At 47.4% G+C, this 17477-nt stretch overlaps 1 protein-coding gene across 1 annotated transcript in view; it reads left to right on the top strand.

The window, feature by feature from the left end:
- The first annotated feature begins 631 nt into the window (after nt 1–631).
- Galnt14 (polypeptide N-acetylgalactosaminyltransferase 14) overlaps nt 632–17477 on the top strand; it is a 228061-nt gene continuing 211215 nt past the window's right edge. The window contains exon 1 of the mRNA XM_021186338.2: nt 632–1077. Within this exon, the coding sequence (XP_021041997.1) occupies nt 949–1077 (129 nt within the window). The 5' untranslated portion in view covers nt 632–948. The remainder of the gene's footprint in view (nt 1078–17477) is intronic.

Below are 17477 nucleotides of genomic sequence, written 5' to 3' on the forward strand. Positions count from 1 at the left end.
TTTACTTCTGCCTTAATTTTTAAATGGACATCTTTCGAGTTAAATTTAGACCAGCTCAGTTTTCCATTAAGAGAAAGTTGCCAGGCACCTACCTGCTCAAAGGCAAAGAATACCCTGGGGAGATGGCTGAACTCGACCTTGGCCCTGAAATGGTCAAGCCTGAACTTGAGACAACAACTGGGTCAACCCTACTATCCCAGTGATGGCTCCCGGCTAGCGAACCCTCCTGTGAGCACCATGTGCAGCGCCCCACAGCAAACAGAAACTCCTCCCCGGCAGTGCCTCACCTGGCGCGGGTTGGTCCTTAAGTATCAGCTTGCTTGATACAAGTCAGTATCCTCGTAACCCGTCCCCGCCCAACCCTTCCCAGCACAACCCTAGCCCAGGATGGTCCCAGAGCTGCATCCAAGGTATCCTCAACCGCAGGGTGCTCCACGGTCGGCGGGAGGCGGTAGCGCCCCCGCTCAGAGCCCCGTTCACTCCCGCCCCGCTCTCCCTCGGAGTCAGTCTGTCTGTCGGGCCCGCCCTCCCTCCGCGCTCCCTCCTCCTCGTGTTCCTCCGGGGGTGCCGGGCACAGCCTCGGATTCCACCTTCCCGGCTGCTCCAGTCAGTTTCCCTCGCGGCAGCAGCGGGCAAAGGCAGCCGCGGCGCACAGCAGCATCGCGGCGGCCGCCGCGGCTCTCCGGTTGGAGCGGGCGCCGGGCTGAGCTGCCCCTCGTCCCTGCCCGGCCGCGTCTCTCTAGTCTCCGGAGCCCCTCGCCGCTCCGTTCCCGGCTGTGGCTTCTCTACGAAGCGGGCGGGGCAGGATCCCGCCATCCAACATCGGGATCCCAGGAGCAGCGTTTCCCCTAGAGCGAGGCGCTCAGTAGACTTGTGCCCCGCCACCCCTGACCGCCGGGGGGTGCCCCAGGGACGCGTCGCCACCAAGAGAAGCAGGCAGAGGGGACCATGCGGCGGCTGACTCGCCGCTTGGCGCTGCCCATCTTTGGGGTGCTCTGGATCACCGTACTGCTGTTCTTCTGGGTCACCAAGAGGAAGTTGGAGGTGCCGCTGGGACCCGAAGTGCAGACCCCCAAGGTATGCCGTTTCGTGGCGCACAGGGCACCGGGCACTGGCAGGTGGAAGGGTGCGTGGTCCACGCACTGGGATTGAGGGTTCAAATGCAGGGGGTGTCGGGGTGCTGCGAGCGGGGAACAGGCGCGAGATGCGGCCATGGGGAGGTGCTTGAGGAATTTAAGAAGCTTGGGGCGTCTCCATATCCTTGGCGTGTGTAAGTGGCAGTGGGCGTGGGTGGTGGGCGCGCGCTCGCAGACAGAGCCGGGCTCCCAACTTAACTAGCAGTCCGGTGGCCAAGGGGGCGCTGCGGACTAGCTACTCTGGGACTAGCGGTCGGTGGGTGCCGCTGGAGGGTCACTGGAGGTTGCTGGGTGAGCGATGCTGGCACCCACGAGAAGTCTGGTGGATTTGCGGATGCCTCCCTTTTGCTGCCAGGCCCCAGAGGAGGAGGAGATGACCCGGGTGCTGAGCGCACGTGAACAGCACTAGCGACCCCCCTGGAGGCCTCCCAGCCTTCCCTACCCACCTGGCCTGGCCTGGTGCCACCGGCTCTGTGAACTGTTACCCAGTTCATTCGCTGCGTTGGAAGTTGAATGCGCTCAGGACAGCACGGAGGAGCCCATAAGAACAGAAACCTTCCTACTGGCAGGGAGTTGTGGAAATGGGAATCCAAGTGGCTTTCCCAACTCTTGTCCAGTCGGTGCAGCCCAGAGGAGTGGAAAGTTCCCCCTACTGGCTCTCTCTTGAGATTCAGAGCCCCTGTCCTTCTTCTCCACAGCCTTGACCAGGGGAAACAGAGCGAGGCTTCTGGGGATTTGCTGGCAGCTAAACAACCTTTATGAGCCCAGGGCAGTCTCTAGGAGTGGGATAAGACCTTGGAGGAGCCTGTGGTCGGAAAGAGGAAGACAGATGAACATCGCTGTATTGAGTAGGAGTAGATCTCACCGATAAGTACAGTAGGGAGGGCCTACTGTGTGCTAAGTGCATAGTTGGTGTTTTCTTCATAAGTACTTGTTTAATATTGTTCTTATTTCATAGATGGGGAAACAGGCCGAGAGTCTTTAACTCGTCTTAGATCATTCTGGGTTTGAACTCAGACCTCCACAGAATTTTCCCACTTGGATCCCAATAGACTCTTCTTTTAACCAAAATACATTTTAAACCAAAGTTTTGGAATCTTGCCAATATTAGTTGCTCGAAATAAGCATTTAGTTAGCACTCATGGAGCTAGGCTCGGTGCCATTGGATGCAGAGATGCAGGATTTTCTCCTTGGTGGAGAGTGGTCCAGGACACGCAGGATTGATAGTCAAGTGGGGTCACTTCACTGGGTGTCATGGGAGCCCGGCCACTGCTGGAGGAGGTACAATAGGTGAGTTGAGAAGGATGGACCAGTGGCCCGTAGGCAGAGCACACTCCAAATAGAGAATAAGCCAGCTTTGAAGGAACAAGACAGCATGAAGCCTGTGGAGGTCAGAGGAATGAGACAGGGACGGTGTGTGTGTGGGTCTAGTCAGGAAGGACCATGGAAGCTGTGGGTGGTTGAGCAGGGTAGTGATGCAATCGATTGGTATGTCCATCAGCAGCCTTTATAGTCCAGGATCTATTTCCTTAACGTTGCAGACCCTGACCACGAATCTGTAGGTGTTTTTCTTACTTTTCCCTAGGCGGTTCTGCTCTGTGTGATGCAGTTAATGATGCCTGCAGGGACATGAACTTTCTCTGTTTTGTGCTGAATCTCATTACCTCAAGCTGACTTATTCTTCGTTTTGCCCCAGGGATCTGGGGCAAGGGCTCTTTTTCCTTTGTCTTTACTCCTTTCCTGCTCCTTATCCTGGTCCTGCTCAACACAGAGTGACTGCTGGCAGCCAGGTACCAGGCACAGTGCTAGGCTTGAGTGCTGCTCTGAGGGGTCTGTCCTGTCAGTTTGGAGTGTGTGACACAAACTCTGGGGAGTTCCTTGCTGATGTAGGATCACAAGCAGACGATAGTCCCATATCAGGAATCTGTCTAAAACCGTGTTCTTGTCTCAACATTTCACCCACGCCGTATTTTGTATAGTTCTCCAAAGCCTCAATTATTCTATAGGTCTGGAAATCTTAACACATTTTACTACTAGGTGTACCCTTCCCCCATTTTTGGTTACTATTTTTCTAGATCCTATTTTTCACTAGTATGTGTCTACCTATGTGTCTTGCGTACATTTTAAAATATATTTATAGATGAACATTCCCCCTGGATCTTAGTGTGTGTGTCTGAGGGTTACGATAGCTGTGATAAAAACGCCATGACCAAAAACAAGTTGGGGAGAAGAGGGTTTGTTTGTTGTACACTTTCGTATCAATGTTCATCACCACAGGAAATCAGGGCAGGAACTCAAACAGGGCAGGAACTTGGAGGCAGAAACTGATGCAGAGGCCATGGAGGGATGCTGCTTACTGGCTTGCTCTCCATGGCTTGCTTAGCCTGCTTTCTTATAGAACCCAGGAATAGCACCCACCCACAATGGATTGGACCCATCCTCATTGTCTTAGTTTGGGTTTTACGGCTGTGAACAAACACAATGACATTTAATTGGGGGCGGTTTGCAGGTTCAGAGGTTCAGTCCATCATCATCAAGGTGGGAGCATGGCAGCGTCCAGGTGGGCATGGCGCAAGAGGAGCTGATTGTTCTACATCTTCATCTGAAGGCTGCTAGGAGAAGACTGGCTTCCAGGCAGCTAGGGCAAGGGTCTTAAAGCCCATGCCCACAGTAAGGCACTTCCTCCAAGAAGGCCACACCTCCAAATAGGATCCCTCCCTGATCCAAGCGTAGTCAAACGTAGTTAAACCATCACACCCATCAACCACTAATTATGAAAATGTCCTACAGCCTTGCCTACAGACCAGATAGCAACCTTATGGAGGCAGTGTCTCCATTTAGCTTCCCACCTCTCAAATGAGTTTAGTTTGTGTCAAGTTGACATCACAATGTGTATCTCAGGAAAGCTGAAAGTGGACGAGTTTTATTTCCCAGGATTGGTATGAGCAGAAACTGTGTATGACACGGAACACAAGTATTCTTAAGGAACACAGTAGTTTCCTTCAGCTGGAGTGCAGGTTACAGTCACCTGGAGAGCTTGCTTGGCACAGAAATTTTTGGGTTTATCACAGAGGTTATGATTCTGTGGATTTGGGAGAAGGTCCTAGAATTACTACCTCCACAAATGAGTCATGTGACTGGAAAACAGCCTTCCGGTAGATGGGGTAGAGAACCACTGTTCTAGAGTTTCTCCACCTGTGGAGAGTTCCAAGTGTGCGTGTGTGTGTGGGCAAGCATGTTTGGCTGTATGAGTGCAGGCATGCGGCACGTGAAAGTGTCAGCGAACAGTATTGGATGTAGTCCTTGCCTTCCACCTTGTTTGTGATGGGGTCTCCTTTGCTGTTTTCCGCTGTGGAGGCCAGGCTAGCTGGGAGCTTCAGGACCTTCTTTCTCTGATTCTGATCTTGATGTAGGAGACCTGGGATTTCAGACATGATTCTCTGTCCTGTCATGTTTTTACATGGGTTTTTTTTTTGTTTTGTTTTTTTGTTTTTTTGGAATTTGAACTAATGTCCGAATGCTTTCAAGACAACTGCTTTATGTATTGAGCCATATCTTCAGCCTGAGGTTGTTTTCTTGATAGTAAGAATACAGTTGGCACATTTGTCTACTATGGGGGAAAACTAAGGATTTGAATGAGTTCAGTATACTAGATATTTGTATACAATTTGGAAACAATTATGCAACATTTTTGGGAATGTTGGGAAAGCCTTTGCCTGGATATGCGGAAACTTTCCTCTTGTTGAGGGTTTCAGCAGTATAGGGGTGGAATAATGTATTTTCTACTTATCATAAAGTTGTGGTCCAAAAGACAAGTTAACAAGAGAAAAGCAAAACCAATGCAGTTGACTGTAGTTTGGAAGATCCAAAGACCCAGCCTATACAGTGAAGAATGGATTGCTGTAGAGGACATACCCCTGAGGAAAAGGGTACAACCCAACACTGGAAAAGGGGTAGGTAGCAGCAAGGCTTGTCTGTATACATCAGTGGTTCTCAACCTTCCTAACATTGTGACCCTTTAATACAGTTTCTCCTGTTGTGGTGAGCCTCCCAACCATAAAATTATTTTCATTGCTACTTCATAACTGTAACTTTGCTACTGTTATGAATCATAATGTAAATATATGCTATGTGGAATATCTGGTATTCGATCCCTATGAAAGGGTCATTTGGGCCTTGAGACCCACAGGTTGAGAACTCCTGATTTAGATTCTTTTAACCTCTCTGAGCAGTATTCTTTCCTCCTGGGTGTAGACAGGAGCCTTTACGGAATGAAGGGCTTAGTGCTCCTATCAGACAAGGTAGGTCAGAGAGTTTCTTTATGGTCATCTTTAACATACAGTGTATGTTAGATTAATCTTTTGAAGCTGTATGGCTTTGGGTCAAGGAATCCTGGTATTCTGTGACTCGCCCTAGGGAAGAGAGATCTCAGGTTCTTTGCCTTGCCCTCAGCAGAGAATGGGGATCAGGAGACAGGAGGAAGTGCTCATCAAGAGACCTTGTTTCAGAGACCTTCACTTTGTATTTGTGGGCTTTTTAAAAAAGTTCTATTTATTTGTATGTAAGCACACTGTTGCTATCTTCAGACACAATAGAAGAGGGCATCAGATCCCACTACAGATGGTTGTAAGCCACCATGTGGTTGGTGGGAATTGAACTTAGGACCTCTGGAAAAGCAGTCAGTGCTCTTAACCATTGAGCCATCTCTCCAGCCCCTAGGGTATTTTTTAAAGTCCCAATATAAGCATGGTGTTGAGGGTCAGCTTATTTCTAAAGCAACAACAGTGGATTTCCTTCCTATGCATCTTCAGAGAAATTGAGAATGGTGTAGCTCTGGGACAGGGCTCCTGTGCTGGAGACTGCACAGCTATTAGACTCTGTCTTGTCATAGGCTCTCAGGTCCTTTTTCTCCTTTCCTCAGTGAGCTATGGATTGTCCCCATCCTCCTAGTCCTCACAGCAGGCCTGATGTAACCCTCTGCTCAGTGTGTCACCATCTGAGTGACGAGGACAAGGGCAAGATTGGCTGCAGTCCTGGTTAAGTGAAGTATTGTATTTTTTTTCTTAGTTTCATGAGGGGATGGTTCTAGGAGTTGGGTTGATAGCTCAGTAAAGGGCTGGCCTACTCGCTGCTTAAGCATGAGGACAGGGACCTAATGAGTTGCTAGGAAGCTGCTGGGGGCATAGAGGAGATGGCAACTGCGGTGTGAGAAACTTTGCTGCCGAGCAGCGCCACCTGGGGTGCCCTCTTTCCTTCAGGCTCCATCATAGGTGCTCTTGTGATCTCAGCTCTAATGAGGTAGGGATGGGATTCCTCACCAGATTAGTGAGTCCTAGGCTAGTGAAAGATCTTGTCTCCAAGAACAAGGTTGGGGTTGGAGAGGTGGCTCTCCTGGTGAAGACGTGCCTGCTGCACAAGCAAGTGGATCTGGGTTTAACTCCTCAGCCTTTACAAAAGAAAAGGAAAAAGAAGGCAGTTGTGGCTGTGTGTATCTGTGATCCTAGATGTGAGGAGGGAGACACACACAAGTCCTGGAGCTCTCGCTGTGGGAGGGGGGTGGGGTGGGGGTAGTCTAGCCAAACTCCTGAGCTCAGGCTTCAGCAATGGAGCCCATCTCAAAAGCTAAGGTGGAGAGGGATTGAGGAAGACACCTGGGAGCTACTTTTTTACCTCCACATGCATGCACATGCTCACATGCACACACCCACACAAACATGTACAATCTCTCTCTCTCTCTCTCTCTCTCTCTCTCTCTCTCTCTCTCTCTCACACACACACACACACACACACACACACACACTCCGTACACACCTCTCCTATAAAAACAAATGAAATACCAGAAAACAAGGTGGATACCTCCTGAGAAATGACCCTTGAGGCTAACCTAGGACTCCACCTCATGCACACACACGTGCACATAAACACACACATGGGCACATAAGAAAAGCTCGCTCTATTAACCGCTTAAGTGAAGATTTCTTTAAACTTGTTTTTTTTTCATGTTGATTCGATTTTAACACTGGCTCTCTAGCCCCCCCCCCCCCCGATTATTCATCACGTCTCTAATTTCTAATTGAAAACCATGTGACAAGTTGGGTGTTTTATTCAAACTGTATTTTAATGGTAAATACCATATCACTTAAAAAGACCTAAGAGAGACGTGCTCATTTCTCTTCTCTCTTGTCATTTGTTTGCCATTTGGAAAATTATATAACTGACAGATTAATAATTTAAAAAAAAGGAGCAAAAAAAAATTTTTTTTTGTCTGTGTCTTATTTCCAAGAAACTAAATTTAGTCCAAAGGCTTAGTAAAAGCAGGAGTTTCAGGCCGGAGGGTAATTTTTGAGGAAAGTATTAGGAATGTAAAGACTTTGAATGAAGTGCCTCCGGCCTATGTAAATGTCTTGGAATGTACTAGAAATACAGCAAAAGCTATTAGAACATAGCTTGTCTTTTTATTGTATTTGCATGCCCACCGCACTCTTAACTATACAACACTGGTGTTTTATCTCCCATTTAGCAGTTAATTTCTCCAATTAAGAAAAGTTATGAATTTTCCAGAAGGGCCCTGTTGATCTAGTGACACTTGGTCTGTGCACATTGGATTCTGTCCAGGGGATTTTTGGCCCTGGCATCTCCAGAGCCAGTCTATTATCATATGGGTGCCTGCCCTCTCATCTGCTGAGCAAGTGCCCATGCAAGGGGTGGACCAACTCCCCTTCTGAGGCTATCCTTGCAGCAGGGTATTAAGGGGTTATAAACAGGTAGGCCAGAGCACTGCCTGCTCCTGCATAAAGTAGGAGGTTGGAATCAGAGAGATAGCTTTGCTTCACTTTCTATTTAAACATCTTAGCCTCCCTCCAACCCCCTGCCGAGCTATCATTTCATGACCTCCCTGAGAAATTTGCCCTGGTTCAGTTTTGGCCCAATCGGAACTGATCTACAAGCCAGAGACATTTGCAAAGCCCAATTGTCTGGGCCTCAGAACCAAGGGTCTGGCTGTGCTCTGACTCCCCTTTGTTTCCTGGCTGTCTTACCCCAGGTAGGGACCTCAGGGACCTAGATGGCTGTGCTCTAGGGACATCTCTGACTTAGCCAGGGGGCCGGGTATGGTGCTCTATACCCAAGGTAGAGCCTTGCAGTTGTCAAAACAAAGGCCAACAGTCCCATTGCTCCCTCTCTTCCCTAGGAGCACAGACCTGCCCAAGTCAGGAAGCTCACAGGGGCAGAGCGGGCCATAAGGCAAATGAATGCCTTTCTGTGTCCATAGGTGGCCTTCTTCAGGGCGTTCCGTCCTTCCGAAACACTCAGTTGCTCACTTCTGTTCCTCAGAGGCCATTTGTAAACCAAGCAGGGACAGAGTAAGCTCCCTGTCTGCTGATGCCCAAAGCCCAGGATCTCCACACCTCCTACTTCCTTTGCTACATCCTGCCATCATCCCAAATTTCCAAGAACCTTCCCCTTCCCAGGGCTCCCAGGACCCGGTTCTGCAGAGACCCATTTTATGCCTTTGTTTGATTTCTAATGTTTGCAGTTTTGTCACTCATCCAAGGTGTCCCAAAGCCCCTGTTGTGTTTTTGGAAAATAATCTGAATTAGGAAGCAGGGACAGTTTCTCAGCTCTGCTCTTAGGGGGAGAACATGAACCCTGTCATGGCTTCTGCACACCTACTCCAGAGACCCAGATGATAGCCTGGCCATCTGTTTTGGGGAAATGAGCTTGACATGTCTGTGCCCTCTACAACTGGCAGCTGGCTCTTTTCATGGCCCAAGTTATCCTGAGCTAGGTGGTGTGTTCACCATGTGGCCCCCAGGTACTCATGAGTGCCAGGTGATAAATCCCAATCTTAGAGTCCCCACCATGTCAAAATCGGCTATGGCTTTACTTATACACATAGCAGCTGGGGTGTCTTTTTCTGCCTTTGGCAGTGCCAGGACTAACTCAGCCCTTTCTCCTCCTGGCTCAGTCGCCTCTGCTGTAAACTGGGAACGGCACCATTACAGCATGGATGGTTCCTTACCAACCTATCTGCAGTGAGAGCTGATTCAGGCTGGTTGTGAGTAACTCTGGAGGGAGACCTTATGGCTATAAGTAATCCTGTGTGTGTATGTGTGTGTGTGTGTGTGTGTGTGTGAGTGTGTATGTGAGTGTGTATGTGAGTGTGTGTGTGAATGTGTGTATGTATGTGAGTGTGTGTGAGTGTGTATGTGAGTGTGTGTATGTGAGTGTGTGTGAGTGTGTATGTGTGTATGTGAGTGTGTGTATGTGTGTATGTATGTGTGTGTGTGAGTGTGTATGTGTATGTATGTGTGAGTGTGTGTGAGTGTATATGAGTGTGTGTATGTGTGTGTGTGAGTTTGTGTATGTGAGTATGTGTGTATATGTGTGTGTCTGTGAGTGTGTGTGAGTATGTATGTGTGTGTGAGTGTGTGTGTATGTGTATGTGAGTGTGTGTATGTGTGTGTGAGTGTGTGTGAAGAGCATAGGTGAACATCAGTGTGTCTTCCTCAATCGCTCTCCATCTTTCTCTTGGAAACAGGATCCAGCTAGACTAGCTAGCCAGGGAGCTTCCTCTTTCTATCTCAGCGGTGTTGAGATTACAAGGGCATGCTGCAGTGCCTGACTTTTTATATGGGTATTAGGGATCCAGACTCAGGTCCTTGGGTTTGTGCAGTAAGCAATTTACTCTATAGCTCCTATTATTTGTCTTTTAATTATTTTACCACTAATGCTAGACTAACCAAAAAAAAAATCAGTTTCTGAATCCTCAGATGTTGAACTGATTAAGAAAGAGCCCTAGGGATAAAGAACATGCTCGCTCTCTCTCTCTCTCTCTCTCTCTCTCTCTCTCTCTCTCTCTCTCTCTCTCTCTCCCCCTCCCTCTCTCACTCTGACACACACACACTCTCACGTACACAGATGTATGCATACACTGGTGCTCTAGGGAGTTCCTTCGAGGCTCCTGAAATTTGCTGGCTCCAGTACTTTGGTATTTCAGAATAAGTGGCCTGAAATGACCTTCTGGGGCAGCAGGCTTCGCATCTGGCAGCAGCCACCGCTACCACGGACCTAATGAGTTGCTAGGAAGCTGCTGGGGGGCAGAGAGGAGCTGGTGACTGTGGTGTGAGAAATGTTGCTGCCTCACAGGGCCACCTCTTGCTTCCAGGCTTCATCATACCCTATTGCTTTTCTTCTGCACATCCTCTGAAATGCTACTGCTGCAAGGTGGAGAGCCCAGTGTACTGGGTAAGAAACCCCACTGAGAAGGCTGGAGAGAGCTGCATCTACCTCTTGGCCCTTTGCTCTGCAAGAACCCACTACTTCCCCACAGGCTCCAAGGTCAGGGACGGACTGCCACCCTGGTTCTTGGAGCCATAGGACTGCTCTGGCTCATAGAGGCAGGCAGGGTTTCTTTTCTTCTTTCTTTCTTTCTTTCTTTCTTTCTTTCTTTCTTTCTTTCTTTCTTGAAGGGAGTTCTGCTTTGGGTCACTCAGCCTTCTGTCAGTAGGAGCTCTTATCTCTGGAAATAAGAGAAGTCTGATCCCCAGTTTCCTGGACAATGCTGATTTCGGAGTTCAAAGCCCTTTCTGCATGCCGTTTCCTGGAGACATGATTTGCCACTTAAAAAAAAAATTAATTCTCCTCATGTCTCCTGTCTTCCTAACTGTATGCACTTCAGAGATCTTTCAAGGAAACACAGGCAAACAGATCAGTGTGCCATGTTCCTGCCAGTAGGCTTGAAGGCCCGTTGAGGAGAGCAGCGATCTCCACAGCCTGCTTTGCTGATGATTCTGTGGTTCACACCCATTTTGTATCTTATTCAATGACATGGGAGGAGGGGAGACATCTGTAGAGCAGGTGGGACCATCCCATCGTGACTCCTTCGATGGAAGGAGACATGGAATTAAAAAAAAAAAATTCCCCCTTGGTTGTCGAGGCTGAAGATTTATAGAGCATCTCTTATTCCTCTGATAACTTTCTATCCATTCTTGATTTCTCTCTGCTCCCCAGCCATAGAGAGACTGGTCCAATCAATATTTATGTGCCCATCACTTGCAGCTGCGACACGCAGGCAATAATGACTGCCAAATTCCTTGATGGCCATTGAAATATTCACGGGTGCCTGTATCAGATACCCATTGTTTCCCAGCCTCTCAGGAAGAGCCGGCCATGTGATGCAAGGATTAATTAAGCCTCTCAGATAATTGGCTATTAATAGATGGCCAATTGATGACTGCCAGCTGGGTGCCGAATTGACTAATGTCCTTATGGTGGGCAGGTGGTTGACTTCAGAAGAGAAACGGGCTGGAAGACCTGACTAATTAAATACTGAATCAGGAAAAGACAACTAAGAGGTAGCTTCTTGCCCGCCTCCCTTTCCTGTGATATTTTACAGTTTACAAAGCATTTATCTGCACGGATGCTTCATTTGATCCTTACCGTGCCCCTGTGAGATGGAGGCTACTCCTGTTCTTGTTTCCTCAGGTATGAGAAATCTGAGATTATACAGGGAGGGAACTTGCACAAGCTTGTCTATCCAGGACTTATTTCTTTGGACAACAAAGCACGTACTATTTCTATTATGGACATGCTCAACTCTGGTTAGACTCCCTTTCCAGGAAAAAATGGAATATATACTGTATCCTTGTATGCATCACATGCATGTTCTTTATCAGCATTGCTTTTCTACTCACAGAAGGGACCTGACACAATAACTAAAGGAAATAACTAAAGGAAATGCAAAGTTTGTCTGGAGGGGGTCTATGGAGCCTGGAGGCTACCCTACCCCTGTGATATGGGAGGATGTCAGAGCTGGAGTGGCAGATTCCATCTGAGAAGTGGAGAAAGGCTGCCTGCACACTATTCTCTATTCCCATCTTTAGACATCTGTGCTGACCTCATTTGGGGACCCTGGGCTCTCTCAGCCATCTCCCCTCCCAGTCTTCACAGTCTGACCACAGGAGATGAGTCTCTGCCACCGTCTGTAAGGTTGCCTCAACTGGGAAGTCAGTGGCATTGTGGAATTAAGACAGACTGTCTACCCTTGACTTGACCCCTTTCCTGAAGAACATGATCCTTAAACAATCAAAGGTAATTCCCTGCAGAGAAGAAAAAAAAATGTATTTTGAAAGAATTGAACACAACCTATTTGCAAGGCAAGGCAGAAGCAGATAGATGAATCCAGGGAGCCAGTTGTGAGGATACCTACCATCTCCTTAGCTCCCACCTTCTCTGCTGCAGGGGGTTCCCAGCTTGTGTCTATTCATAGAGAACAGACCATAAAGGTTACCCGGGAAGGTAGACTGATGACTGCTTGGTTCTGCCTGGCAGATGGACTGCTGGTTCCTTACCCATTCTAGGTTGGCTTGGAGACGGGAGCAGTGCACATCCCTAGACTCAGCAAAGCACAGAGGCAAGCTATTTAGCATCTCCTTGGGCATTCTGCCTACACTTTGGGTAAACTACGGAAAGGTTCACGGTGGTGTTCTTGCTCTAGCCCCTAAATGACAAGGTGAGTGGGTGCTCTGTTCCAAGATCCCAAACTGAAACGCGAAGTTCTTACTGTAGTGCACGTCTCCGCTGTGTTTTTAAAGGACATGTTTGCAGTGTAAGGAGATAAGCCTTGAACTGTCTCCTCTGCTCAGTGGCTGGCCCTGATGACTTGGTAGATATTTGTTCAATTCCTGGTCACATCAGCTCTGCAATTCTCCCTGCCTTGCTTCAAACCGAGATTGTTGTTTTGGTTGTGTTTCCCCTTAAAACTGAACATATGTTTTGGAAAACTGCTTGTCATGGTCTACTAGAGTTGAACATGTGTGTGTGTACCTATGATCCTGCAATCTCAAACCTGCTCTAAATATATTCAAATTGTAGTTGGCCAACTTATTTTCAGCTTATATGCAATTGTTCAACTCTGTAGTTGCAGTGTGAAGTCCGAGATATAAATGGGTAGGTGTGGCTATATCCACTACATGCATTATTTCTGGAAACCACAATCTGAATATTATATATTTTTCATATCTGGCAAGATGGTTTCTTTCATTGGTAATATTTTCAGATTTTTATGAATGTAAAATAATCCATTCTGTGTGTAAGGTGTGCTAAGCCAGATGCTGGGTCACCTTTGGCCTGCAAACTACTGGGATTCTACTTATTTCAGAATACCGAAGCAGATCTGTCACGTTGGAGGTCAGTGTCATGGTTGGCCTTGGTTGAGGTTAGTAACTAGAAGGTGATGGGAGCATTTTGTATGGGTCATCTGGGGACATTCAGGATTCTGATCTGAGTGGTGGTTTCACAGGCATGCCCACCTTATGAAAAACCACTGAATGCCCATCCCTTATCTTCTGCTTGTTCTGTTTCTGTAGACAGTTCAAAAGGGAAAAAAAAAACCTGAACTGAGTGTGCCTGGAGTGTGACTTCAGGTTTTACCACCTCATTTAGGGGGCAGAGTCTAGCAGTCATCTCCACTCTTTTTATAGGTACTGTTTCTGATCTCTGAATAAGGCAGTCTTTGGAGAAAGGTGTTGGCTTGACTTTGCAGTTTCCCAATTCCTGCTCCCTTTTGTAGACAGGCATTTAACAGCTGGTGTGGCAGAGGTTTCTAGTGATCTGAGGTGTGTGCTGAGGACTCGCTTATTTGCTGCTGGATCAGAAGGATAAAGGATTCCCAGGGGAGACCAGGGGAAGTAGAGGGCATCAGGCACACTGAGAACTGTGAGTAGGACTTTGGCTGGAGTGGTTATCTTATAGTACAACTTGTCTAAAATGTACCTACTTTTTGTAGGTAAAGAGTAAGAGCTTAATTTCAGGAAGTGCAATTACACAGAACAATATGCCACAAAGAAGACAGAGCTCTCCTTTATGCTTCTGAGAAAAAAAAAAGCAGGGAAGGGACACTGGTGCCCTGGCCAGTCAGGATGCTCTCTGGATACTCATCTTTCCAGGACAGGGACCAGTATGGGATGCTCTCTGGGGTACTCATCTCTCGTCCAGGACAGAGGCCAGTGCAGGATGCTCTCTGGGGTACTCATCTCTCGTCCAGGACAGAGGCCAGTGCAGGATGCTCTCTGGGGTACTCATCTGTACAGGACAGAGGCCAGTGTGGGATGCTCTCTGGGGTACTCATCTGTACAGGACAGAGTCCAGTGCAGGATGCTCTCTGGGGTACTCATCTGTCCAGGACAGAGGCCAGTGTGGGATGCTCTCTGGGGTATTCATCTGTCCAGGACAGGGGTCAGTGCAGGATGCTCTCTGGGGTATTCATCTGTCCAGGACAGGGGCATCATTACTTTTGTTTTCCAAAACACCCAGAGGCATCCATGGCAGTACATGCTTGTAATCTTAGCACTGAGGCTGAGGCAGGAGGATTGTCGCAAGTTCAAGGCTACAGAGTGAGTACTGTGGGTATGCATTAGTGACCTACTTATGACCAGGCTTCTATAAGCAAACAGGAAACATAAATACCAAACAGACTCCTCTATCTCTGAATCTTCCCTCCTCTTTCTGTTTTACTTTCTTTCTATGCCCCCACACTCGTCCAGGACTTCCCTCCCTCCCTAAGTCATCCCAGTTCCTCTCTCTTGAAGGTGAGAACCTAGAAATGGCAGCCAGGTTCAAGCCTACACTTCTCCTGTATCCCAGAATTCTACACATCTTGATTACATCATAAACTCTGAGAAAGATAGCTTTGTATCAGAAGCTATCTCTTGTAGCATGAGTTATTTTAGGGCACTATTCGAGGAGAAAACTTTACAACATTTTCAAAGAGAAATATGTTGTGCTTTCATCCCACTCCATCGCAGAACAGCAAGAGTGTTTCGGCTCCCAGACTTAACCTTTCAAAAAGGCAAGTTTCTAGACTTTTTCACATTCTTGAGCATGGTAAGGTGCTTCAAGAGCATCTCAGGATTGATTACAGAGGGAGCCGTGAGGAATTAGTCAGCAGATGCTCAACATACAAAGGCTGCAGTCGATGGCTTAAAAACTCCTCAGCATCACCCCTCAGAGAGGAATCGTCCTATATCTAGCATAATAACACCAATTATTTGGTTGTTTGTGCTGAGAAGTTGAAAGCTATAGTGTGCCCAGAAAATACTCAGCATGGAGCAGTAATTATAGATCAGCTGACAATAGAAGATGCAGTGGTTTGACTGCTAATTAGATTATTAGCACTCAAAACAAATACCTGCTATTAACCATAAATGAGCTGTGTTTATGAGATTTTCTTCTCCTTTTTGTACTTATTTATTTTTTATAGTGTGTCATTTGCTTTCTCCTATCTGTGCCCTGACTCCCCAGGTCCCTATCACATGAAGCATATTTTGTTTGTTGAGTCTCCATTAAAGTGTGTGTGTGTGTGCACGCATGCTGGCATGCTGGCATGCTGGCATGCTTGTGTATATTCATGTGTGTTGCTTTTCAGGTTCAAAAGGGGTCAGAGTGATGTCATGTATTGTCACATGTCGGGGCCCTTGATGGAATGCAGCAGGTCATTTTAGGAAGAAGTACTTTGGGGCCCGATGCAGGGGTGTAGAGTGTTTGTGAAGAGAGAGAGGGATTAAAGGATTTGGGGGGGGCTGTGCTAGGGTTAATCACCAAGGAAATGAAAGATCTGGCTGCTTTAACTTGTGTGGCACTTGTTATTTTGGACTCAAGGGAAATGCAATGGGCATCTGGGTTTTCCTGTATTCCCCTACCCACATTCACCAAATAGGGCATCTTCCTATGGGCAGGTGCACTGTGTGCTCCCATATAAATGAGATGCCCGCTCTTCCTGCCCTAAGTGGTTCTGCGTACTGTAGGGATGGTGGTCTGGAGGAGCTCTTGGGTACACTTCAGGATATGTGGAGAGAGAATTCAATCTACCAAGGCTCCAACCATGCCCTCTATAAATAGTGCAAGTGATTCTTAGGGTGTGTGGATGGAATATGTCTCTGGGAGCCCCTATTGTTCACCAGGAGTTCATGTAGAAAGATACTATCTCCAGGGGAGAAGGTACACAACTCTCTTTTAGAAGTGCTGGGGTGTTATCTGTGTTGTCATTCATTCTTTACAACCATACTATGAGGTAGGCTGGCTGAGTTTCAGCCATGAACCCCAGACCATTCATTCATAACTGCTTGGCTGCTGGTTTGCAGATGTGTCAGCTAGCTATCTTTATCTTATAAATATGGGATTCGAGGGTACTGAAAGCCCAATAACATGCCTAAGATAATAGAACTCAGTAATGTGCACATTAGCACAGATCATATGAAGCCAGATTCCAGGATGTGGTTCCATGGGGCAACTGGTGAATATTTTTAAAAGAGATTTCCTGTTTCATCCCTATCCAACATGGGGAGAGAGAGGGCAACGGCGCCTGCCCAAGGCTGCTCTGGGTCACTGCTGTTTGTGAAAGCCTTCAGAGCATGTGAAGTACAACAACCGGTGCCTGAGTTAGGGTCTGGCCTTCGCTGCCCAGGAAAGGTTCTGAGGGAGTGGGAGAGTGTGGGACAGTAGCTCTCTGTTGGTCCTTGGCCACATTTGTACCTGGAACCTTGTCTCCCTCTTGGATATGGTACACAGTTGCTTACACTGAGAAGATAGACTTGGGGAAAGGGCATCTTGATGGAGGACTGTGAGATGCCTAGAAATATTTTCTCTCTTTTAAGTAAAAGGTGGAATGTGAGGATAGGGGAATGTAGCAAATCTTCCCTAGGCTTCACGGGGATAAAAGTTGGTGACAGTTGCTTTTGAATTTACTCAGAGTTGTTCTGCAAGGTTGATTTCTCCCCGACCACACCACTTTTCTGTCAGCTCAGGAAACACTGGTTGAAGTTTAATCTCATCCTTAAAGCCGCTTCAACAGAATGGGAGCCTGTTATTCCACAGGCCCTCTTATTAGAAGAGGTAGGATTTAGTCCAGCCTTTTAAAATCATTTTAGTGATTTTTGAAGAAGCACTTTCTGGGATCCACTTGTCTCCAGAGTGTCTGCTATTTCAGAAAAAAAAAAAAAAAAATAGCACTAGTGCAAGGATATGGGGAAAGGAAAAGTCAAGGTCAGCAGAGAAAGTGGGCAGCTCACATGGTAGCTTTCATCCAATCATCACAGAGTATGCCGCTCACATGGTAGCTTTCATCCAATCATCACAGAGTATGCCGCTCACATGGTAGCTTTCATCCAATCATCACAGAGTATGCAGCTCACATGGTAGCTTTCATCCAATCATCACAGAGTATGCCGCTCACATGGTAGCTTTCATCCAATCATCACAGAGTATGCCGCTCACATGGTAGCTTTCATCCAATCATCACAGAGTATGCAGCTCACATGGTAGCTTTCATCCAATCATCACAGA

The sequence above is a fragment of the Mus caroli genome, unplaced genomic scaffold (genome assembly GCF_978045245.1).
Source record: "Mus caroli unplaced genomic scaffold, Mus_caroli_1 scaffold_18, whole genome shotgun sequence".
NCBI classification, from domain to species: Eukaryota; Metazoa; Chordata; class Mammalia; order Rodentia; family Muridae; genus Mus; species Mus caroli.